General features: G+C 38.5%; 1 protein-coding gene across 2 annotated transcripts in view; it reads right to left on the bottom strand.

Annotated features, from left to right (window-relative positions):
* ADGRB3 (adhesion G protein-coupled receptor B3) overlaps positions 1-25,425 on the bottom strand; it is an 881,695-nt gene that overhangs the window by 378,057 nt on the left and 478,213 nt on the right. For both annotated transcript variants that reach the window (XM_061427126.1, XM_061427127.1), the window contains exons 14-15: positions 18,136-18,285; positions 17,257-17,332 (exon numbers count right to left, since the gene is read on the bottom strand). In XM_061427126.1, coding sequence (XP_061283110.1) covers positions 17,257-17,332; positions 18,136-18,285 — 226 coding nt within the window. The remainder of the gene's footprint in view (positions 1-17,256; positions 17,333-18,135; positions 18,286-25,425) is intronic.

Raw genomic sequence — 25,425 nt, 5'->3', positions numbered from 1 at the left:
ACCAGTCCATCCTAAAGGAGATCAGTCCTGGGTGTTCATTGGAAGGACTGATGCTGAAGCTGAAACTCCAATACTTTGGCCACCTGATGTGAAGAGCTGACTCATTTGAAAAGACTCTGATGCTGGGAAAGATTGAGGGCAGGAGGAGAAGGGGACAACAGGGGCTGAGATCGTTGGATGACATCACCAACTCAATGGACATGAGTTTGAGTAAACTCTGGGAGTTAGTGATGGACAGGGAGGCCTGGCGTGCTGCGGTTCATGGGGTCACAAAGAGTCGGACAGAACTGAGCGACTGAACTAAACAGTGTATGTGTAGCAGGGAGAGAAACTATGTGTTCATATGTATAATAACTTTATTTAGAATACATTTGGGAAGGGATATGCATTAATGTATTTATGCAGTTGGATGGTCTCATCACACTTATGTGAGCACCCCCTTCACTTTGCGTCATTAATATGTACTAGCTCTATCACAGCATCCACTGATACTATGCATGTCTCCTCCCATAAGATTTTAGTTCAAGGAGGACAATATTAGTATCCAGCATTTATGTATCCTGAGTACATTATGTTTGGCACATTTTAGTGATAACACATATTTGAATGACACTGATAATATACCAAAAAAATATTAAACTTTTGACCAAGTTTTAAAAACTAATGTCAGTATCACAGTATCCAAATATTTAGTGAAGGAAAAGCAAGCAAATACACATTATTCAATAGTTGCTTCTAAAAAATATGCAGTGTACAAAATTAATTTATTCCATCAACTTATTCTAGTTTGCATAAGTGAATAGCTGGCTCCTCGTGTGTCATGTCAGACTTTGTGATCTACTAATGCCTCCTGGCTGGGTTCACATTTGTATTCACTGCTGGAAAAGCAGATCTTACCGCTAAATGGATTTCATGACTAAAGTAATAAAGTTCTTTCTTGTCCTTGAGATTTGTGCTAGTCAGAACCTGAAACATTTTAAAATGTGTAGAGTTCTTTATTCAAAGAAGGCTCAAGTTATTCTTCACATTATTAAAAAGGCTTAAAGTGCAGATGGTACATGAAACATATCTTAAAGAGAGTAAAAAGTGAGAACAAAATGCAGTGCAGCTCTTTACAAGAGACTCACTTTAGGTATAAGGTCATAGACAGGCTGAAAGTTAAAGATGCAAAATGATACTCCTTAGAGATGGTAACCAACAGAGAGCAAGAATGGATATATTTCTATTCACAAAACAGACTTTAAGCAAAAACTATAATAAGAGACAAAGAAGAACATTAGTTAATGATAAACCTGGGGATCTGGCAAAGGGACTGACTGAGAACCCCCAGGGAATTTGACTTTGGAGACCAGTGGAATTTGATTATAGAACTCCCACAGGACGGGGGAAACAGACTCTTGGAGAGCACAAACAAAACCTGTGCACCAGGACCAAGGAGAAAGGAGCAGTGACCCCACAAGAGACTGAGCCAGACTTGCCTGTGAGCATCCAGGAGTCTCTGGTGGAGGCGTGGGCTGACAGTGGCCTGCCATAGGGTCAGGGGCACTGAATACAACAGTCCTGGGGGTTGTGGGGAGTGCTGGCATAAATCCTTTTGAAGGAGGTCACCTATCATAGTTTGGTCTCAGGCCTAACTCCCAGGAGGGAACACAACCCTGCCCATCAACAGAAAATTGGACTAAAGATTTACTGAGCATGACTCCCCCGTGCCCCCCACCCCCACTCCCCACCTGCCTCCCCCACCCCAGATCAGAGCAAGACCCAGATTACCCAATAGCCAGTCCCTCCCATCAGGAAGTTTCCACAAGCCTCTTATCCTTATCCTTCAAAGGGCAGACAGAATGAAAACCACAGTCACAGAAAAGTAACCAAACTGACCACATTGATCATGGCATGTCTAACTCAAAGCAACTATGAGCCATGCTATGTGGGGCCACCCAAAATGAACAGGTCATGCTGGAGAGTTCTGACAAAGCATGGTCCACTAGAGAATGGAATGCCAAACCACTTCAGTATTCTTCCCTTGAGAACCCCATGAACAGTATTGGTAGGTAGTTAGAATAGGAAAAATGAATCCAAAATGGCGGTAGCTAAAAGACACAGGGAAAAGCATGTGAAAAGGGAACAAAAGAAAATCCATGAAATGGAATTAAAAACTCAGATGAAACAAACACACCCCCTTCCTGGCTAACCCTAATTTGCATAGAGCAAGAGAAGGGGAAGGAAAAACAAACTTATAACAGAGGGAGCCAAGTCAGGTTGAGGCCTCTCCTTTGGGGTTGACCCGCCCTCAAGCCTTGGAGACGTACTATCCTTTGTTTGCCGAATAAAGCTCTGAGCCATAAAAAAGCTGTAACAGTGGTCCACCATTTCAAATCTTTGTTGCAGTCCAACAGAATCGAGGAAATTAAACCACTCACCCAACAATATGAAAAGGTAAAAGGATATGACACTGAAAGAGGAACTCCCCAGGTCAGTAGGTGCCTAATATGCTACTGGAGAAGAGTGGAGAAATAACACCAGAAAGAATGAAGAAACAGAGCCAAAGCAAAACAACACCCAGTTGTGGATGTGACTGGTGATGGAAGTAAAGTCTGATGCCGTAAAGAACAATATTGCATAGGAACGTGGAATGTTAGGTCCATGAATCAGGGTAAATTGGAAGTGGTCAAACAGGAGATGACAAATGTGAACATCGACATTTTAGGAATCAGTGAACTAAAATGGACCAGAATGGGTGAATTTAATTCAGATGAAAATTAAATCTACTACTGTGGGCAAGAAGCCCTTAGAAGAAATGGAGTGGCGCTTGTAGTCAACAAGAGTCCGAAATGCAGTACTTGGGTGCAGTCTCAAAAATGACAGAATGATCTCTGTTTCCAAGGCAAACCATTCAACATCACAGTGATACAAGGTTATGCCCAAACCAATAAAGTCAAAGAAGATGAAGTTCAATAGTTCTATGAAGACCTACAAGACCTTCTACAACTAACACCAAAAGAAGATGTCCTTTTCATCATAGGGGATTGGAATGCAAAAGTAGGAAAGTCAAGAGACACATGGAGTAACAGGTAACTTTGGTGTTGGGAGTATGAAACGAAGCAGGCCAAAGGCTAACAGAGTTTTGCCAAGAGAATGCACTGGTCATAGAAAACACCCTCTTCCAACAACACAAGACAAAACTCTACACATGGACATCACCAGATGGTCAATACTGAAATCAGATTGATTATATTCTTTGCAGCTGAGGATGGAGAAGCTCTATACAGTCAGCAAAAATAAGACTGGGAGCTGACTGTGGCTCAGATCACGAACTCCTTATTACAAAATTCAGACTTCAGTTGAAGAAAGTGGGGAAAACAACTAGACCATTCAGGCATGACCTAAATCAAATCCCTTATGATTATACAGTGAAAGTGACAAATAGATTCAAAGGATTAGATCTGATAGACAGAACTATGGATGGATGTTAATAACACTGTACAAGAGGCTGTGATCAAAACCATTCCCAAGAAAAACAAATGAAAAAAGGCAAAACGGTTGTTTGAGGAGGTCTTACAAAGTGCTGAGTAAAGAAGAAGGGCAAAAGGCAAAGGAGAAAAGGAAATATATACCCATCTGAATGCAGAGTTCCACAGAACAGCAGGAGAGGTAAGAAAGTCTTCCTCCATAATCAATGCAAAGAAATAGAGAAAAACAATAGAATGGGAAAGACTAGAGAGCCCTTCAAAGAGATTAGAGATACTAAGGGAACATTTCATGCAAAGATGGACACAATAAAGCACAGAAATGGTATGGACCTAACAGAAGCAGAAGATATTAAGAGGTAGCAAGAATACATAGAAGAACTATACAAAAAAGACCTTAATGACCCAGATTTCCATGATGGTGTAATCACACCTAGAGCCACACATACTGGAATGTGAATTAAGTGGGCCTTAGAAAGCATCACTACAAACAAAGCTAGTGGAGATGATAGAATTACAGCTGAGCTATTTGAAATTCTAAAAGATGATGCTGTGAAAGTGCTGTACTCAATATGCCAGCAAATCTGGAAAACTCAGCAGTTGCCACAGAACTTGAAAAAGGCGGTTTTCATTCCAATTCCAAAGAAAGGCAATGCCAAAGAATGTTCAAACTCCCGCACAATTGCACTCATCTCACATGCTAGCAAAGTAATGCTCAAAATTCTCCAAGCCAGGCTTCAACAGTACGTGAACCAAGAACTTCCAGATGTTCAAGCTAGATTTACAAAAGGCAGAGGAACCAGAGATCAAATTGCCAACATCCATTGTATCAAAGAAAAAAAACAAGAGAATTCCAGAAAAATATCAACTTCTGTTCTACTGACTACACCAAAGCCTTTGACTGTGTGGATCACAACAAACTGTGGAAAATTCTTAAACAGATGCGAACACCAGCCCACCTTACCCACCTCCTGAGAAATCTTTATGCAGGTCAAGAAGCAACAGTTAGAACCAGATATGGAACAATGGACTGGTTCAAAATTGCAAAAGGAGTATGTCAAGTCTGTATATTATCACCCTGCTTATTTAACTTATATGCAGAGTACATCATGAGCAATGTCAGGCTGGATGAATCACAAGCTAGAATCAAGATTTCCAGGAGAAATATCATAACCTCAGATATGCAGATGACACCACCCTTACGGCAGAAAGTGAAGAGGAATTAATGAGCCTCTTGATGAAAGTGAAAGAAGAGGGTGAAAAAGTTGGCTCAAAACTCAACATTCAGAAAACTAGGATCATGGCATCTGGTCCCATCACTTCATGGAAAATAGATGGGGAAACAATGGAAACAATGACAGAATTTATTTTCTTTGGTTTCAAAATCAAGTGGATGGTGACTGCAGCTGTGAAATTAAAAGATGCTTGCTCCTTGGAAGAAAAGTTATGACAAACCTAGACAGGATATTAAAAAGCAGAGACATTATTTGGCCCACAAAAGTCCATACAGTCAAAGCTATGATTTTCCAGTAGTCATGTATGGATGTAAGAGCAGGACAATAAAAAAGGCTGAGCAAAGAACTGATGCCTTCCAACTATGGTGCTGGAGAAGACTCTTGAGAGTCCCTTGGAAAACAGGAGATCAAACCAGTCCATCCTAAAGGAAATATTCATTGGAATATTCCAGTCCTAAATATTCATTGGAAGGACTGATGCTGAAACTGAAGCTCCAATACTTTAGCCACCTGATGCAAAGAGTTGACTGATTAGAAAACACCCTGATGCTGGGAAAGATTGACAGAAAGAAAGAGGGCAGCTGGAGAAGGACGACAGAGGAAGAGATAGTTGTATGGCATCACCAACTCAATGGACATGAGTTTGAGCAAGTTCTGAGATGGTGAAGGAAAAGGAAGCCTGGTGTGCTGCAGTCCATGGGATTGCAGAGTAGGACATGACTGAGTGACCGTACAACAACAATAATTGAAAGAACAAAAACTACATGATCATCTCAACTGATGCAGAAAATTCAGTTGAAAATTTCAATACTGTATCATGATAAAAAACTGGAAATAGAACTGCCATATGACCCAGCAATCCCAATGCTGGGCATACACACCAAGGAAACCAGAATTGAAAGAGACACGTGTACCCCAATGTTCATCAGAGCACTGTTTATAATAGCCAGGACATGGAAGCAATCTTGATGTTTATTGGCAGACAAATGGATAAGAAAGCTCTGGTACATATACACAATGGAATATTACTCAGCCATTAAAAATAATGCATTTGAATCAGTTCTAATGAGGTGGATGAAACTGGAGCCTATTATACAGAATGAAGTTAGTTAGAAAGAAAAACACCAATACAGTATACTAATGCATATATATGGAATTTAGAAAGATGGTAATGATGACCCTATATGTGAGACAGCAAAAGAGACACAGATGTATAGAACAGTCTTTTGGACTCTGTGAGAGAAGGTGAGGGTGAGATGTTTTGAGAGAATAGCATTGAAACATGTATATTATCATATGTGAAACAGATCACCAGTCCAGGTTTGATGCATGATACAGGGTGCTCGGGGCTGGTGCACTGGGATGACCCAGAGGGATGAGATGGGGTGGGAGGTGGGAGGGGGGTTCAGGATGGGGAACACATGTACTCCCAGGGCTGATTCATGTCAATGCATGGCAAAATCACTACAGTATTGTAAAGTAATTAGCCTCCAATTAAAGTAAATGAATTAATTTAATAAAAAAATTTTAAAATTAAAAAAAAAATAAAAAGGAAAATCAATGTAAACCTTAAAAAAAAAAAAGTTCACCCAATTATGGTTTAGAAGGAATGTACCTCAACATAATAAAGGCTATTTGAAAAGCCCTCAGCTAACATCATTCCCAGTGGTGAAAAACTAAAATTGTTCACTGTAAGTTGATGAAGAAAGCAAACATGCAATATATTGTCACTTCTATTCAAGCTAAACCTAGAATTGTTAACAGGTAGGGGTTCTGTAATAGCCTAACAATCAGGCAAGTAAAAGAAACAAAAAGCAACCAAATTGGAAAGGAAGAAACAAATTTATTTCACTTTGCATATGAAATGATCTTAACATGTAGAATACCCTAAAGATTCCACAAAAACCCTCTTACAACTAATAAACACATGAGCAAGGTATAAGATGTAAAATTAACACACAAAAATCAGTAGCAGTTATGTACACTAACAATGGGGGTTTCCTGGTGTCTTAGTGGTAAAGAATCCACCTGCCAATTCAGGATCCCTGGGTTGGGAAGATCCCCTGCAGAAGGAAATTGCAACCCACTCTAGTATTTTTCCCTGGGAAATCCCATGGACAGAGGAGCCTGGCAGGCTACAGTTTATGGGGTCACAAAAGAGTTGGACACGAATTAGCAAACTAAACAACAATACCCACAATGAATAATCCTAAAAGGAAATTAGGAAAGCAATCACATTTGAAACAGCATCAAAGAGAATAAAATACTTAGGAATAAACTTAACCAAGGAAGTGAAGAATTGTATGCTGAAAACCAAAAATCATTGTTGAAAGAAATCAAAGACGATAGGAGAAAATGGAAAGACATCCTGTGTTTATGAACAGAAAGACATAATATTGTTAAAATTTCCATAATGCCCAAAGCAATCCACAGATCAATGCAACCCATATCAAAATCCTAATGACCTTTTTGTAGAAATAGAAAAAAAATTCTAAAATTCATATGGAATCTGAAAAGATTCTGAATAGTCAAAACAATCTTTAGAAAGAATATGAAAGCTGGAGGTACTATACTTCTTGATTTCAAAACATGTTACAAGGTTATAGTAAGTCAAAACAGTATGGCACTGGCATAAAGACAGAAGATAGAACATATAAACATCAGTTGAATAGAATAGAGAGCCTAGAAATAAACCCTCACATATATGGACTAATTATTCTTGACAAGGCTGACCATAAAATTTGAAACAATAAACTCCTAGATTAAAACATAGAAGAGCTTTATGACATTGAATTTAGCAGTGATTTCTGATATGACACCAAAAGTACAGGCAGTAAAAGTTAAAATAGACATATGATTCTACACCAGACTTAAAAATAGTATCGTAAAGGAAATAACTGTCAGAGTGAAAAGTCAAGTATGTAATAAGACAGAATATTTAGAAGCTATATATATGATAAATGATTATTATTGAGAATATTTAAATAAATTCTAAAGTGAAAACAAAGAATAAGACTGAGAAATGGACAAGAGACTTAATTATCTCTATGAAGGTTATATGTGAAAGGCCAATAAGTATATGCAAAGGTACTCATCCATCACTAATTATCATGGAAAGGCAAATCAAAATCACAAGGAAATATCACTTCACATCCATTAGGATGGCCACTGTCAACAAAACAGAAAATCATAAGTGGTGAATAGGTTGTGGAGAAACTGGAAGCCTTCTGCACTGTTGGTGAGAACGTGAAATGGTGTAGCTGCTGTGCAAAACAGTACACAGATTCTTCAAAATTCAAAAGTTTAATTACCATATGATCTAGAACTCCCACTCCTAGTTATATATCCTAAAAAACTGAAAACAGGATCCTGAATAGGTATTGACACACCCATGTTCACTGCATTACTATTCACAGTAGCCACGAGGTGGAGGCAACCCAAATGTCTATTGACAGATGAATGGATAAAGAAAGTAAGTTAATACAAATGATGGAACATTATCCAGTCTTAAAAAAGAAGGAAATTCTGTCCTATTTTACAACATGGATAAGCTTTGAGGACATCATGCCAAGTGAAATAAGCCAGTAACAAAAAGACAGATACTGTACGATTTCACTTATACAAGGTTATCTAAAATAGTCAAATTTTCAGAAGCAGAAAGTAGAATTGTGGTTTTAGGGGTTAGGAGGAGGAAGTCAAAGGGGAGTTGCTATTTAAGAAATATGCAAAGTGAAAAAATTCTAGAAATCTGTTGCACAGTACGCATCATAGAGTCAACACTACTATTCTGTACACTTTACAGTGGTTAAGATGGTAAATGTTGTGTGTTTTTTGCTACATTTTGGGCTTTCCAGGTGACACTAGTGGTAAAGAACTCCCCTGCCAATGCAGGATATATAAGAGAGGTAGATTTGATCCTGGGTCGGGAAGATCCCCTGGAGGAGGGAATGGCAAGCTACTCCAGTATTCTGGCCTGGAGCATCCTATGGACAGAGGAACCTGGTGGGCTACAGCCTAAGGGGTCACAAAGAGTCAGACACGACTGAAGTGACTTAGCACTAAAACAATGTAACGCAGTGTTACAAAACAAGTATCAGTAGAAGGGATTGTGGAACTAATCGTGCAAATAACATATAGCCAGATAAGGTACAGTAAAAAGGAGTTAATGAGGAACTCCGCCCGTGGCAAAGGTCATGAGGAAGGAGGCTCGGCATATGCAAAGGTGGGATCGAGCCTCAGGAGTCCCCCTGGGAATTCTCGAGCATCTACCCCCAAAACCAGAGTCTGCCTACTTTACTGCTTTGTGCTCTCACCTACACCTCTGACTTTACGGGGGCTGTCCCCCACCACCATCTCTCTCCTGAATAGGTTCTTCTGGCCACATGTGATTGTTCACAGCCTCCCAACCGTGAGAGGCATGAGATGTTCTAAACTGTCTAAATACAGATTCCTTTGAGCAGTTAAAAGATTGATTAGAAATTGTATTGGTGAAGGGTTTTTCACTTGTTGGGCCAATGTTTGCTGCTAAGTTTCCCTTACCTACTGTGTCCCTGGCAGTGTATTGATTAATATAATTGGTGTATAATGTTTGTAACCTTGGACCCTTGAGTTAATTCTTTTTCTTGTTATAGCCCACCACACCTTTGCCCTATAGGAATGCAACTTTATCTAATGCTTTTGGAGTGTGGCCCTGACTAATCACCTTTAGAGAAAAATAAGTTTTCTGAAGAAAGGGTCTTAAAATGTTAACCGGCCTCCGGGCCAGAAGATGATGTAAATCACCTAAACCTTTGCAAAATGAAGAAAGCCTAGCTTATTGCTGACTCTACCCCTTCCCCCATTATCCCCTATGCGCAACTTAAGGTATAAAAACTACTTTGGAAAATAAAGTGCAGGCCTTGTTCACTGAAGCTTGGTCTCCCCATGTTGTTCTTTCTCTCACCTTCTGGCTGAATTATTCAGCCTCTTTTCTCCACTGCATTTCCTCACTGAGCTATCCTTATTCAACCACTGTTTATATCCTTAATTAACGTTTAATTAAGCAAGTGTTTCCTGATCCTCGCCGAGGCTTTCCCCGCTTCGAATTCCCTGGATCCACTGGGGCTGGACCCCGGCAGTAAACATATTAAAATTACTGTAGCCTCTTTCTATTTTTAAAAGTATAGTTCGTGCAGCTTCTAACCTGAAAGCTTTCATAATTGTTTTAAATGAGCTTTTCAATTAAAATAAAACCAAAATAAAATAGGTGATTTCATATATTCCAGGAAATGGAGACTGCATCGAAATCATTAAGCTAAATACATTTACTTTAAAAAAAATAGTTTTATGTTGAAGTATAGCTGATTTACAATGTTGTGTTAGGTCAGGTATACAGCACAGTGATTCAGTTATACATATAAATACACCAATTAATTTTCAGATTCTTTTCCCATATAGATTAGTACAGAGTACATTGTATATCTCCCTGTGTTATATAGTAGGTCCTTGCTGATTATTTACTTTATATGACGTAGTGTGTATGTCTTAATCCCAAACTCCTAATTTATTTCTCTTCCCCTTTCCTCTTTGGTTACTATATATTTGTTTTCTATGCCTGTAAGTCTGTTTCTGTTTTCTAAATAAGTTCATCCCTATCACTTTTTTATATTCCAAATATAAGTGATATCATATGATGTTTGTCTCTGACTTATTTTACTTAGTGTGATAGTCTCACTTATGCTTAATACTAAAATCAGCTGATGGCTGCTAAAAGTAGTTGGGCTAACTTAGAACTTGGAAAACAAATGACAATTTCAAATTAGGTAACACCTAGATCCACAACGAAGCTAAGGGATCAGAGGTTTAAATTAACTTTAAAACAGTGTGCCCAAATTAAACTCATTAAAAAAAAATAATATACTGACTTTGTAATATTACAATAATTTATAGCATTAGTCATATAAATTTGTTACCCCATGGATAATTTTAATTTCTAATGTCCTTACCATAGGACATTATTAAAAGATACAGACTACTACAAACTACAATATTTCATTGCAAACTCAGAATGAAGAGGCAAAGTTCAAAATCTGGTCCTCAAACTGAAGAAAACATGTTCTTGGTGCAACTCAGTATTTCAGATCGATTACGTTCAAGATGTATTGGTATAAATGTGATTATGTTTTTGTTTTTCTATTATTTACACTATTTTCTGGTTCATTGCTATTCTTGTTTGCTTTTAATTCCTATAATATTAGGAACTCAGTGCAGTTCGGTTCAGTTAAATGGGCTCTATTTCCTAAATATGAAAAAAGTTAGCATCATTTATCTTTTATGTTGGTGTACTTGACAGCAAATTTATGTGATTTTGCATTATTGAAATGTTTTTTTCCTTTTTGAAAAAATAGTTCTCATGTTACTGGCTAATGAAAATGTTAGTTAGTTTGGTTTATCCATATTTTTCCTAGCACGTTAATACTATAGTGTAATTTGCATATAATTTTAATTAGGTCCTTTATAATGAATATTAATAGCTTCATTTATGCACATTTTTTCTTTTTTTTAAAGCAGGACTACGTCTTCCATCTGGAGGAGGACATGGCAACCCACTCCAGTATTCTCGCCTGGAGAATCCCATGGATAGAGGAGCCTGATGGGCTATAGTCTATGGGGTCACAAAGAGTCAGACATGACTGAGCGACTAACCACAGCACAGCACATCTATACATCCTATGAGGAAAAGTACACATTACTCCCATACTCAAAAGTACTGTAATTTTCCTATATAGCTGGAACTTGGCTTTATTAGATGAATTAGAAAATGGGTTGATTACAACTGTTTCTTGAACTCTTTAGCTTGAATGCATGCTTGGATATACTTTTCTTCCTTAGAGATAATTTCTATTAGATAATCATGCATTTTTACAGGCTCCTGGATTTACCAAATTGTCCTACTAAAATGTACTACAGTTAAACCCTCAACAGGGTAAGAACTGTGGGTGGTTATTAGTTCCCTAATGTGCATAGAGCCTGTGTGGATGCTCTCAGCACCCTCAAAGGATCCCTGACCTTTGCTGGTCAGCTTTTAGCGATCAGTCTCAAAAGTGGTCATGAGGGGTAGGAAGAGTCCAGCCCTTGGTGTTAATAGCCTTGGCTGGGGCCACCAAATTGACCCCTAGCACTTTGAGGTACCCATGCATGGCTACCTCCCCCTGGGCCTTTCAAGTTTTTCTGCAGAAGATACACATGTATCCAAAGGAATGTAGAAATCTGTACTACTCAAAGAAATAGATATGTGAGCATCCAGAGGCAGCAAGAGAGTGAAAGATAATGGTTTTGGAAAACCAAAGACTTGAGATGGATTAGAATCCACCCACCTTCGGGACACAACATCTTGGGCTCAGTTCCTCTATTGGCAGAATCAGATTGTGGACAGAACTAACTTTTAAAGGGCCTGTGGCACTGGCTCTATGCTTTTTACTGTGAGATATTATTCTGAAGAATACAACTGGGAGGCTGAGAATAGCCCTCACTTAGTTTGGACTTGAGTAGAGCACATTTCCTTCAGATAAAGTCACAATCTGAATCCACTTAATTGTAAAAGGAAAAACAATCCAACAGTAAAATTGAGGTTGCAGTTTGAAGAAGAGTTGAAGGTATATTAGGGCAAGAGAGGAAAAACAAATATCTAAATGAAAGAGTCAACATGCAAAGTTATTGCTATCTTTATATTAAGGCAAAATTCTAAATGATATCTAGTCGAAACATTATCAAGTTCTTCTTGGTCTGCACCAGGGCAATTATGCAAAGTATTGTTTTAAAAATACTGTATTAAAATACAAAACTCCTGGAGATTTAACAGCAAGCCTGACATTATTCTGTGTATGGGAAAATTGGCTTCAAAATATTCAACAGATAATTATTAGTAAAATGATCACAGAAGAAAATGTGTCATGAATATCTGATAAATAATAACTAAACATATAGAGTAAATTTGTGTATTTTCATGTTGAATAAGAAGGTATGTCTTTTTCTCTTGGATTCAGATCGCATAGTCAAATTTTACAGTGAAGCAACAAAATATATGTATTTTATTCCTTTGTTCCTAAAATATTTTAATAGTATAAAAAGAAGGCAAAAAGCCAAAGAATTGATGCCTTCAAACTGTGGTGTGGGAAAAGACTCCTGAAAGTCCCTTGAACTTAAGGGAGTCAATCTTAAGGGAGATCAACCCTGAATACTCTTTGGAAGGACTCATGCTGAAACTGAAGCTCCAATATTTTCGTGTAAACAGCCGACTCATTGGATGCAAACAGCTGACTCATTGGAAAAGACCCTGCTGTTGGAAAAGGTTGAGGGTAGAAGGAGAAGCAGGCATCAGAGGATGAGACGGCTGGATGGCATCACTGATGCAATGGACATGAACTGGGGCAAACTCTGGGAGATGGTGAGGGCCAGGGGGCCTGGGTGCTGCAGTCCATGGGGTCACAAAGACTTGGACATGACTGGGAGATGGTGAGGTGCGGGGGGCCTGGGGCCTGGGTGCTGCAGTCCATAGGGTTACAGAGACTTGGACACAACTGGAAGATGGTGAGGGACGGGGGGCCTGGGTGCTGCAGTCCATAGGGTTACAGAGACTTGGACACGACTGGGAGATGGTGAGGGACGGGGGGCCTGGGTGCTGCAGTCCATGGGGTCACAAAGACTTGGACACGACTGGGAGATGGTGAGGGACGGGGGGCCTGGGTGCTGCAGTCCATGGGGTCACAAAGACTTGGACACAACTGGGTGACTGAACAGCAGCATAAACACTAAACTTCTTTGTACCTCAATTTTTAAAAAACTGGCTTTTTATATAGAATATTTTATCAAAGACAATTATTCCAGTAAACATTTCTTATGCATTTATTATTTATAATAATAAATATAATGCACTGTTCTGGGAGTTCTGAGAATAGAGGAGACTTAAAAGAATTAAGACAGTTGGGTGAGGAGGGATGTTGCATAGTGAATATTTGTCGAGTGACTATGTAACAAAGGCATCACTCTTGTCTTCTGAAAGGCTTCTTCTACTCACTAGACTTTCTGAAACAATTTTTTGGAAAGAAAAAAACAAACAAAACTTAGTGGTTCATCATTGTACAGTGTGAAATGAAAGAAAATGAGGAGGAAATGCTAATATTTCACCTTTCAAACAGTGCTTAAACAAACTTTTTATCCTAAGCATTCTATGGTCATTATTTCTAATGAAGCTAAAGGTGAATATTGTCTTCCTATAGTCGTTTACCTAGTTACTTTATCCTTAGGAAGTGTAAGTGGGTGTTGGAGAAGGAAATGGCAACCCACTCCAGTGTTCTTGCCTGGAGAATCCCAGGGATGGCGGAGCCTGGTGGGCTGCTGTTTATGGGGTCGCACAGAGTCGGACACAACTGAAGCGACTTAGCAGCAGCAGCAGTAAGTGGGTGTACATAGTCACAATTCTTATATAAAGGTTATTAAGAACTTCAAATAAATGTGCCAGAATGCTAAAATTCTACAATTTTACTGAAATAAAGACAAGGAATTTTTGAAGTTAAAAAGAACCTTTGAGTTCAACTGAACGATTTACACACAGTCAGTGACTTGCCCAGAGGCTAATCTGAATCTCTGTCACAGGTCGTACCAGTGGAGTACAGTTCTGGACTTTTTCAGTTTATGCATTAAACTGCCCACAATGTAGCCATTAATCCTCCCACAAGTGATCACTGCTTCTGCCATGATGTAAAAAATGTTGAAAGTTTTTTTTTTTTTTTTTTTTTTACAAAAAGGCCCATTCAGTTCAGTTCAGTTCAGTTCAGTCGCTCAGTCGTATCTGACTCTTTGCGACCCCATGAATCACAGCACCCCAGGCCTCCCTGTCCATCACCAACTCCTGGAGTTCACTCAAACTCATATCCCTAGATAAATTTCCAATTCTCTTCACTCTGTGAATTTATGAAACTTAGACTAAAACTTAGATGTGAGAGTTGGACTGTGAAGAAAGCTGAGCGCCAAAGAATTGATGCTTTTGAAGTGTGGTGCTGGAGAAGACTCTTGAGAGTCCTTGGACTGCAAGGAGATCCAACCAGTCCATTCTGAAGGTGATCAGCCCTGGGATTTCTTTGGAGGGAATGATGCTGAAGTTGAAACTCCATTACTTTGGCCACCTCATGCGAAGACTTGACTCATTGGAAAAGACTTTGATGCTGGGAGGGATTGGGGGCAGGAGGAGAAGGGGACGACAGAGGATGAGATGGCTGGATGGCATCACTGACTCGATGGACGTTGAGTCTGAGTGAACTCCTGGAGTTGGTGATGGACAGGGAGGCATGGAGTGCTGTGATTTATGGGGTCGCAAAGAGTAGGACACAACTGAGTGACTGAACTGAAGTGAATTAAGACTAATCTGACTTTGTGTAGGTAAGCGAGTTCTATGGTGTTATTCAAAATAAGATCAACCATAATGCAGCTCTGTTTGACATGTAGCAGTGAAACTAATTCACAGTCTAAAGCATTACACACTGAGTATTTCATTTGCATTCACTATGTCCCTCTGCAGCAAACAGAATGAATGTTGCACATAAAGGTGCTTCTATTTTAAAGTTGAACTGAAGCAGATGATGACTGAGTGACTGAAAAGCTTATAAATTTCTTGTTATGTTCAATTGAAATTAAAACCCAGATCATCTGATTTTGAGTTAGTGCCTAATCTAGAATTCTTGCAAGATTAGGTTTACACAAACAAACTGCCAATGGAAATAAGGGGCTAACTTTGAGTATCTTTTAACTTTCTCCTCAAATAAATATCATACACAGAGATAGACGCAGTGTAACTCCAAATTAATTTTAGCTGTGAGTAACTGTGCAGACCAATGTGTTTTAATAAAACCCGTGGAAAAACTGAAAGTGAAAGAATTAGCTTTGAGAAAGTATTAGCAGAACCAAACAAACCACAAACCTATTTAAATTCAGGAAGCCCAATTTCCATCCAGAGAGGAACAGAGTTAAAGAAAGCTAGATTTCTGAGTTGTCTCTGTGGTTGAAACCTCCCCTTGGATGACACACCGACTCCATCAATTTGCTCCACATAGATTTTCTCCAAATAATCTTGCAGTCACTGCAACTGTTGTTTCTTTCTTGGGAGGTATTTTCCTACTGGACTGAACTCTAATTGTTTTTATTTATTAGCCCATTTGTTATACCCCTGGTATAATGTACACATCAATTTGCAGTCTCTCCCCTCGAAAAACTTAGTGCTTTACTCAGATGGGAGTGAGGAAATGCTCACAGCCCTGGGGCTGTATTTAACTAAAATACAGTTTTGTCTCAGTTCTCCACTGCGAGCTCTGCTGGAGGAAACAGATCATCAAGAGTGAGGACAGCATCATCCAGACAGATGGACACCTTGCTTTCCGTGTGCGTAAGTGCTCAGTAGTTGAGTCCTGTCAGACTCTTTGCGACCCCATGGACTGTAGCCCACCAGGCTCCTCTGTCCATGGGGATTGTCCAGGCAAGATTACTGGAGTGGGTTGCCGTGCCCTCCTCCAGGGGATCTTCCTGACCCAGGGACTGAGCCCGCGTCTCTTGCATCTCCTACATAGCAGGCGAATTCTTTACCACTGCACCACCTGGGAAGCCCATGTTTTTCTTTCTTTTTTTTCTGTGAAAGTGAAGTGAAAGTGAAATTCGTTCAGTTGTGTCCAACTCTTTGCGACTCAGTCCATGGGATTCTCCAGGCTTGAATACTAGAGTGGGTAGCCTTTCCCTTCTCCAGGATATTCCCAACCCAGGGATTGAACCCAGGTCTCCCACATTGCTGGTGGATTCTTTACCAGCTGAGCCACAAGAGCAGCCCAAGAATACTGGAGTGGGTAGCCTATCCCTTCGCCAGCGGATCTTCCAGACCCAGGAATCAAAACGGGGTCTCCTGCATTGCAGGTGGATTCTTTACCGATCTGATAAACCAGTTAAGACAGCAGAACAAATAAATTAATGTTGGTAGAATTACTATTTGTAATTGTTTCTTTTTAATGTCTGGGAGGAAAGAAATCAACGGATTTCTTCCAAAATTACTCCTCTAATTGAACAACAGCATTCTTTCTTAATGTAACTGTAATTGGATATTTATTTAGAAGCAAATTGAGATCTTGTGCCAGTGAACAAAACGTGTGTTCTCAGCCATCATGACACTGCTTTAATTTCATGTCATGCTGGTGAACAGTAACATTAAGTACAAATAAAGCAAGAAGACAGATTAATTTTAAAATGACCCATTCTATTATAGAGCCTTGAGGTTTTCTTTTTCTTACGTTTTTTCCCTCAGTCAAGGCAAGTCAGAATTACAGGGCTATAATCAGGAACCAAAATTGTCTTTCCTACTTGTTTTGCAATGCCATGATATGCTAATAAGCTGTTCATTAAATTGGTATTTTCTATTTCATTTAAGAAAAGCCCTTTGTATTACCAAAGCTTGTTTGACTATTTTCATAGAATGAGCTATAATCACATTTCTGGAATAATTTACAGAGATTACAACAGCTTATTACTTTGTAGCTTACCTCAGAGTGGGCAAAATTAGATCTAAGTTTTTGTACAGGACTGCTCCAAGAACAAAGACCGATGATTCATCTAATTCTAGAAAGAATAAAATTTAAACATATTAGCAAAACAGCAAGAAAAATACTATGTCCTATAAAACTTTTAATCTCCTAATTACGAGGGGATTCCAGTATTTTCCGATGCAAAGTCAGGAATAAGAAATGCCTTCTTAACCACGCCGGGCAATTGAGCCCACACACTGTATGTGTTAATCATGACCCAGAAGACATGTTTTCAGTGGGTTTTGTGTCATGAAGTAACCTTCCTTCAAGCTGAGACAAGAAGTGACTGTAGTTATAGCAAAAGAGCTTAAATTCCAGGTGATGTGGGGAGACAGCCTATGCTCTTTGGAGCTCTCAGTTAAAACGTCAGACCTCCAAGGTAAGGATTGAGACCCCAGTGCCACTACTGAAAAGGGTCATTCAGTTTAAGAGGCTACCTAAGATGTTCTTAAAACTCAATTCTTTTCTTAGATTTGCTTTTATATATCAATTTTTTTAAGTGAGGCAGAAATAATTTATTTTTCATGGAATAGAAAACACAACCTATTTCAATACCTAAACTTAAAATAGTGTGCCACATGCTTTACACTGGGGTGAGACTGTCAACACTGAAAATCTGACCATGTCATCAGCAGGTCTACAATTTGCACTTGTATTTTTTTTTTTTTTTACATTTTAACAGATCTTTTACTCAAGTAAATTAAGATTTTAGGTGACACCAAATTGAGTTTTCTATAGTAACAAAATGACTTTAAGGTCATGATTACAAACTAAATTGCTAGTGTAGTATTGAACTCGTATATTTTTTGCTCAAGGCCTAACTCGCTTCATATATACCTTTTGATGACACAGGAGTGAAGATGCTTTTTGGAATGACCACCCTGTCTTCTGAGTTTCTTGCCCAGTCAACCATCCCCTTCCTTCCTTTCATTGGGAAGTTGATGTCTGTTAGAACAGAGGCTGCAGGAAGCTTCTGAATGCTAGCCACTGTTAAAAAAGAAGTAATGATGTTAACTAAAATCTTTCAGTGTTATCAAAATTGACCAAATTAAACCTTTCAGTATAGTCAAAAGAAAATTTATAGTCCAAATTATGTTTATCAGAGCTATAAAACATACATACTTATTCCTCCATATTAGATGATACTCATTAAGGCTGTGACTGTTTTTCTTATTAATTTGGTTTCTGTTGCTCTCAGCGGAGATCATACAATGATCTTCAGTGGTGCACATTCAGAGCACAAAACGTGCAGACATACTGGTTGTTTAGGATGGGCCTCCATTCTAATGGTTAGAAGCCGATGCCGTATTTTTTGTTAAATATTTTGATTAACACACTAAACTCACAGACTGACATTTTCATTTAAATCTGTACTTTGTCTTCAGAACAAGTTTTCTGTGCTCACCTCTGAACATTGCCATTGGAACAATTATTTCACGGATTGGATTGGGTATCATGAACATGAAAAACAAGCATATTGCTCTGGGAGACAGAACTGTCAGATTCAAATAACCAAGCACCAATGCCAAAACCACAGAGACAATATAATATGCAGAATTATTTAACAAGTAGAAGAGCAATAACAAACAGTTCTTAAAATGTACACCCATAATTGAAGGTAATAAATGTAATAAATATGTGAAAAAAGAATTCTGTGTTTACTCAATGAATAATATGTTTGGTAATGCCTTGGTTGGTTGGTGGTGGTGGTTTAGTCGCTAAGTTGTGTCTGACTCTTGTGACCCTGCCAGGCTCCTCTGTCCATAGGATTCTTCAGGCAAGAATACTGGAGTGGGTTGCCATTTCCTTCTCCAGGGGATCTTCCCAACCAAGGAATTGAACCCAGGTCTTCTGTATGGTAGGCAGATTCTTTACCAACTGAGCTATGACTTAATATATATTTTATTATACATATATATATATATATATACATCAATATACAACTATATGTAATAAAACTATGATAGTAAATACTCAAGCACTTATTGATTATATATATTTTCAATGATTACTTAATTTGTAAATTTTACTTAGGTCCATACTTGACTTAACATTAAAGTTTCAGATGTCCTATGTATGATTTAAATGGAAAGATAGTGGGGAAACCCTAAAAGCTATCACAACAGAAAAGCCGTAGTAAGAAACCATTAGGCTCCTCATAAATGTATTTCATTTGAAAGAAACTTGTAATTTAAACAAGAGAGAATGAAAATTATGAATTTAACAATATTAGTTGTATAAACATATTACTTCACCACTGGCTTAGTTGCAAATTAAATTGGTTATATATTACTATACTTTATGAAAGCTCTTTCAGACTATTATACACATCCATTATCAGAACAGAATAGAATTTCATTTGGCCTGTAATTTGACATAATAATGTTAAAAAAGGATTTTGTAACTAAATGTTGAAGGAAAAGGATGCCGGGTAACATAAATTGTTATGGATGTGAAATGCTGTTTTGGGATAGCATCTCTAATTATTTTAGTCTCTTTAATAATTCAAACAACATAGTCTTTATGCTCCAGAAGTCAACCCAGTTTATCTGTCCTAAAGGGTCCAAAGACTCCAGTGCATGTAGATGGACAGACCAGCACACTGGCAGCATGCTCTTTCTTAAGGGTCTTCCAGGCCTCATTCAACATGCAAAGCTAAGTGCATCTACTTCCAAATTCCTTGATTCTAACTTTGGTTGTCTTGGTGTTGAGAGGAAATTTATTTCACTTTGTTGGTCTAAAAACTGATGAAAAATAATAAAGCCTTTTCTGATTTCTGGTTTCTATTTTAAAGGAAAACAAGAGATAAACTGTTGGATTCTGAAGTCTATTAATTCCTATGGTTTCTATATACATTGAAAAGAAAATAAAACAGAAAAAATAAACAATCAAAGAGAAATAGATGTCATATGGAAGAAGCTTATTCTGTATCAATTGTATATCACTTTATCCTAAACAAATGCGGGTTCAATACATTACTCTTAAATATATAAAAATGAGATAATTATACATGCATGCATCTCACTTTATGAAGTGCATTCATTCTTCAGTTGGAGGTACACTGGGTGTTAAATGACAACCATATAGATTTAATTGACTACTGATTCTAGACTAAAGGAATACAAAAACCACTTAGAATCACTTATCTAACTTCTGTAGGAAGTCCTTTAAATTGTGCAGTATTGCGCATAGGAAGTGTATAAAAACAAACATGTATGCATTAATTTTATAGAAATGCAGTTCATAAAGTAAGATGGCATTTTAAATAAATACATGATAAAAAGAGATATGACTTCATAGACTAACAAGATTCAAATACAACCTCAATTACCAGTATACAAGTTCTTTAAAATAGGCAGTATTTAAATGTGCACATTTTTACCTTAAACCTACGTAGGAAAATGCTTAAGGTGACACTGTCGTTCTTTATGATGGTGCCGTGATTAACAAGAAAGCCTATTTCCATACAACAAAAATGATTTAAAGACGGCTTTTATTTTTTCCTTCTTTCAGTCCCTGTAACAGACACTTGGACCAACCCAGTCCTCAATTCCTTCCCTTTTTCACTCAGTTTCTCTAAAACCTTCATGTAAAATTTAAATGCAATTAGTCTTTAGGGAACTAGGGAGCTCAAAAGAGGTAAGATTAAAAACAAATGCCTTATATATATCTAGAGAAAACCATAGTTTGAAAAGATACATGCACCCCAGTGTTCACAGCCGCACTATTCACAACAGTCAAGACTCGGAAACATCTTATATGCCCATGGATAAAGAAAGCGTGGTACATTTGTACAAGGCAATATTACTCAGCTATAGAAAAGGATAAAATAATGCCATTGCAGCAACATGGATGGACCTGAAGATCATCATACTAAGTCAGACAAAGACAAATACTGCATGGTACCACCTAAATGTAGACTCTAAAAAATAACACAAATTAACTTACTTTTACAAACCAGAAATAGATTCACCGACATAGAAAACAAAGTGACAGTTATCAAAGGGGAGAGAGTTGGGGGAAGGATAAACTAGGCAGTTGGGATTAACAGGCATAAAATACTAATAGATACTCTACAAGGACCTACTGTATAGCACAGGGAGCTATATTCAATATTTTATAATAACTGACAAGGAAAATAATCTGAAAAAGATATATATATATATGTATATACTAATATATATTTGACTCACAGTGTTGTAGACCTGAAATTAACATGACATTGTGAATCAACTATAGTTCATGATGTCTTAAGACATGTCTAGAGTATATACGTGTCTAGTGCTGCCAAAGAGCATCAGTGCAGAGCATGAGGGCACAACCTGCATGCTTTGCTTCCATAAGTTGCTGCATAAAATCCAGTCGTGAGGATTCAAATAATATAGTGTCTTTCCTCAAAAACTGAGAAAATATCTTTCTTACAGAAGATTAAAGTAGTTAGAAAAAAATCTCAAAGGACATAATGTCCCTGAACACATAGGCGAGTCTTGAATGCTCCAAGAATTAGCCTAAATTTACTGTATCGTGTCTTCATTACAACACTAGAACTTATTTCTCATGCAATAAAAATAGGTGACTCACCATGGATAAGCCTTGGAGCAAACCCAGCTGCCTTTCATTCTGCATGTTCACTGCTTTCATTCTGCATTTGGAATACAGCATAAAACCCTCTGGGAGCACCATGTCTGTTACTGGCCAAGCTCTCAGAGGGTTCGAGTTTGGTATAGATTTTTGCTCATCAGAAAGCATAAGGTAATTTATACAAAGGATCTAAAAGCACATGAGTCATTCTTCTGTTTTTGTTTTTGTTTTTTGTAACCACTGAGTTCTCCTTTGCTTCATCAAAGCAGATAGGGTGCCTCTAACTTGTTCCTGAGAAAAATCATGATGTTTTAGCCCTTTGTCCTTATTGACTGAGGTCCTGGACAATGGGGATTCTGTCTGATTCATCCTTGTAATGTGTATGGTCCACTACAAGTTGAATCAGCTGCATTATGAATAAGAAAAAAAATAAGGAATAAATTAGGAGCTTGGGCTTAACATATACACATCAATATGCCACCAAATTTGGAAAACTCAGCAGTGGCCACAGGACTGGAAAAGGTCAGTTTTCATTCCAATCCCAAAGAAAGGCAATGCCAAAAAATGCTCAAACTACCACACAATTGCACTCATCTCACACGCCAGTAAAGTAACGCTCAAAATTCTCCAAGCCAGGCTTTAGCAATACGTGAACCGTGAACTTCCAGATGTTCAAGCTGGTTTTAGAAAAGGCAGAGGAACCAGAGATCAAATTGCCAACATCCGCTGGATCCTCGAAAAAGCAAGAGAGTTCCAGAAAAACATCTATTTCTGCTTTATTGACTATGCCAAAGCCTTTGACTGTGTGGATCACAATAAACTGTGGAAAATTCTGAAAGACATGGGAATACCAGACCACCTGACCTGCCTCTTGAGAAACCTATATGCACGTCAGGAAGCAACAGTTAGAACTGGACACGGAACAACAGACTGGTTCCAAATAGGAAAAGCAGTATGTCAAGGCTGTATATTGTCACCCTGCTTCTTTAACTTATATGCAGAGTACATCATAAGAAACACTGGGCTGGAGGAAGCACAAGCTGGAATCAAGATTGCCGGGAGAAATATCAATAACCTCAGAGATACAGATGACCACCACCCTTATGGCAGAAAGTGAAGAGGAACTAAAGAGCCTCTTGATGAAAGTGAAAGAGGAGAATGAAAATTTGGCTTAAAGCTCAACATTTAGAAAACTAAGATCATGGCATCCAGTCCCATCACTTCATGGGAAATAGATGGGGAAACAGTGGAAACAGTGTCAGACTTTATTTTTCTGGGCTCCAAAATCACTGCAGATGGTGATTACAGCCATGAAATTAAAAGACGCTTACTCCTTGGAAGGAAAGTTTTGACCAACCTAGATAGCATTTACCAACAAAGGTACGTCTAGTCAAGGCTATGGTTTTTCCAGTGGTCATGTATTGATGTGAAAGTTGGACTGTGAAGAAAGCTGAGCACTAAAGAATTTATGCTTTTGAACTGTGGTGTTGGAGAAGACTCTTGAGAGTCCCTTGGACTGCAAGGATATCCAACCAGTCCATCCTAAAGGAGATCGGTCCTGGGTGTTTTTTGGAAGGAATGACGCTGAAGCTCAAACTGCAGTACTTTGGCCACCTCATGTGAAGAGTTGACTCATTGGAAAAGACTCTGATGCTGGGAGGGATTGGGGGCAGGAGAAGGGGATGATAGAGGATGAGATGGCTGGGTGGCATCACCGACTCGATGGACGTGAGTTTGAGTGAACTCTGGGAGTTGGTGATGGACAGGGAGGCTTGGCTTGCTGCAATTCATGGCGTTGCAAAGAGTCAGACACGACTGAGTGACTGAACTGAACTGAACATATAAAACAGGGGTCTGCCTAGATGGCTCAATGGTAAAGAATCTGCCTGCCAATACAGAAGACACAGGAGACATGAGTTTGATCCCTGGTGGGGGGAGGATCCCTAGGAAGAGGAAATGGCAACCCACTCCAGTTTCTTGCCAGGAAAATACCATGGACAGAAGAGTCTGGTGGGCAACAGTTCATGGGATCACAAATACATATATATGAACTAGATAAACAGCAAAGACCTATAAGGGTAAAGAATCTGAAAAATTATATACATATATACACACACACATATATGAATTACTTGGTTGTATACCTGACACTAACACAACATTATAAATCAACTATACTTCAATTGAAAAAAATACACAATGAGAAAAAATAAGGCCCCTGGAAAGAAAATGCTAGGGACTGAAATGCACAGATAAAGGCTGCAGGAATGAACAGAATGGGCAAATGAGAGCCAGCGGAGGAAAGGGGCAGTTTACTAGAGTCAGGTAAGTGTAGACTCTGGATCTGGGCCTGGATTCAAATTCTGGGTATTTTAGGCTAACTATGATGTCCTGAACTTTTAGGGCCAGTCCCAGTTCATTTCTGTTATTTTATACGATTATGATTAACACCACCTATCACCTAACACCACCTATCTCAAAAGTCTCATTTTAGAAGATAAATTTCAAGTTCATTTTACATGCTGTGTGACCCAGGGCAAATTGTCTAACCCCTCTGTGCCTCCATTTCCTCTTCTGTACCATGGGAATAATAATATTATCTATCTCATTGGAATGTTGGAGGATGAAATAACTAACTATATGTCAAGCAGTGAGAGCTGGGGGCTGAATCAGTACCTGAAGCACGAGTGGTCCTAGGGAACTGTTGGCTATTCTAGTAGGTTTCCTCATAATTACTTCCAAGGGAACTAGGGAACCACCTCATCGTACATCCATAGGATGATAAAGCATTTGAATTTTGCATTAAACATTCCTTTTTGGTTGTCCTTCAGTGACCTTAGGCATGAAATTACATAGTCAAAACTTAATGTCGAATATATTCAGACCAAAGGCAGGAAGTGCACTTAAAATAAATACAGGTCATTCTTCAGTACTTTAATGCATCAACTTTAATGTACCACCTCAGGAGTGACTAACAGTTCCCTTTAAATTCATCCTTTCCCTTCCTTCCCTCCTCCACTCATCCCTTTCTGTCTCCCTTCCTTCTTTCCTTTATTCTAATAGCTTCTGACAGAGGCAAGGCACTGCCTTCTCTGGTTATTTGGTTACACAAGGTCAGTCACATTAAAAATCTATCTCCTCCATTGAGAAGGGAAATGACTATGTTGTGGATGACAAATTCAGTATTTCTGTTGCAGTCATGGCCATTGCCTGCACAAAGAACTTCAAAAGCACTACTTTTAGGCAGTGACCTAAGTGCTAAATTCAATGACCCAGGTCCTGTAATGAGTAGAGGAAACTCCCCAGGGAAGGCACGTCATAATCATAAACACAAGCGGAGGGGCATACAGAACCTCTTTACGGGATGCCCTAAAAGCTGTCTTTCTCACTGCCTTCTACTACTGATGCTTCTAATATATTTAAAATTCACACTGTATTTCATGTCAATTAAGACAGGACAACTTACAAACTGGATCCTGACTCACTAGTATTAGAAAACTGGCCAGTTATCCAAATGAAAGTGCTTGTGGAAAACATCACTCAACA

The sequence above is a fragment of the Bos javanicus genome, chromosome 9 (assembly GCF_032452875.1).
Source record: "Bos javanicus breed banteng chromosome 9, ARS-OSU_banteng_1.0, whole genome shotgun sequence".
In the NCBI taxonomy this organism is placed as follows: domain Eukaryota; kingdom Metazoa; phylum Chordata; class Mammalia; order Artiodactyla; family Bovidae; genus Bos; species Bos javanicus.
This window is presented reverse-complemented; position numbering and strand designations above follow the sequence as displayed.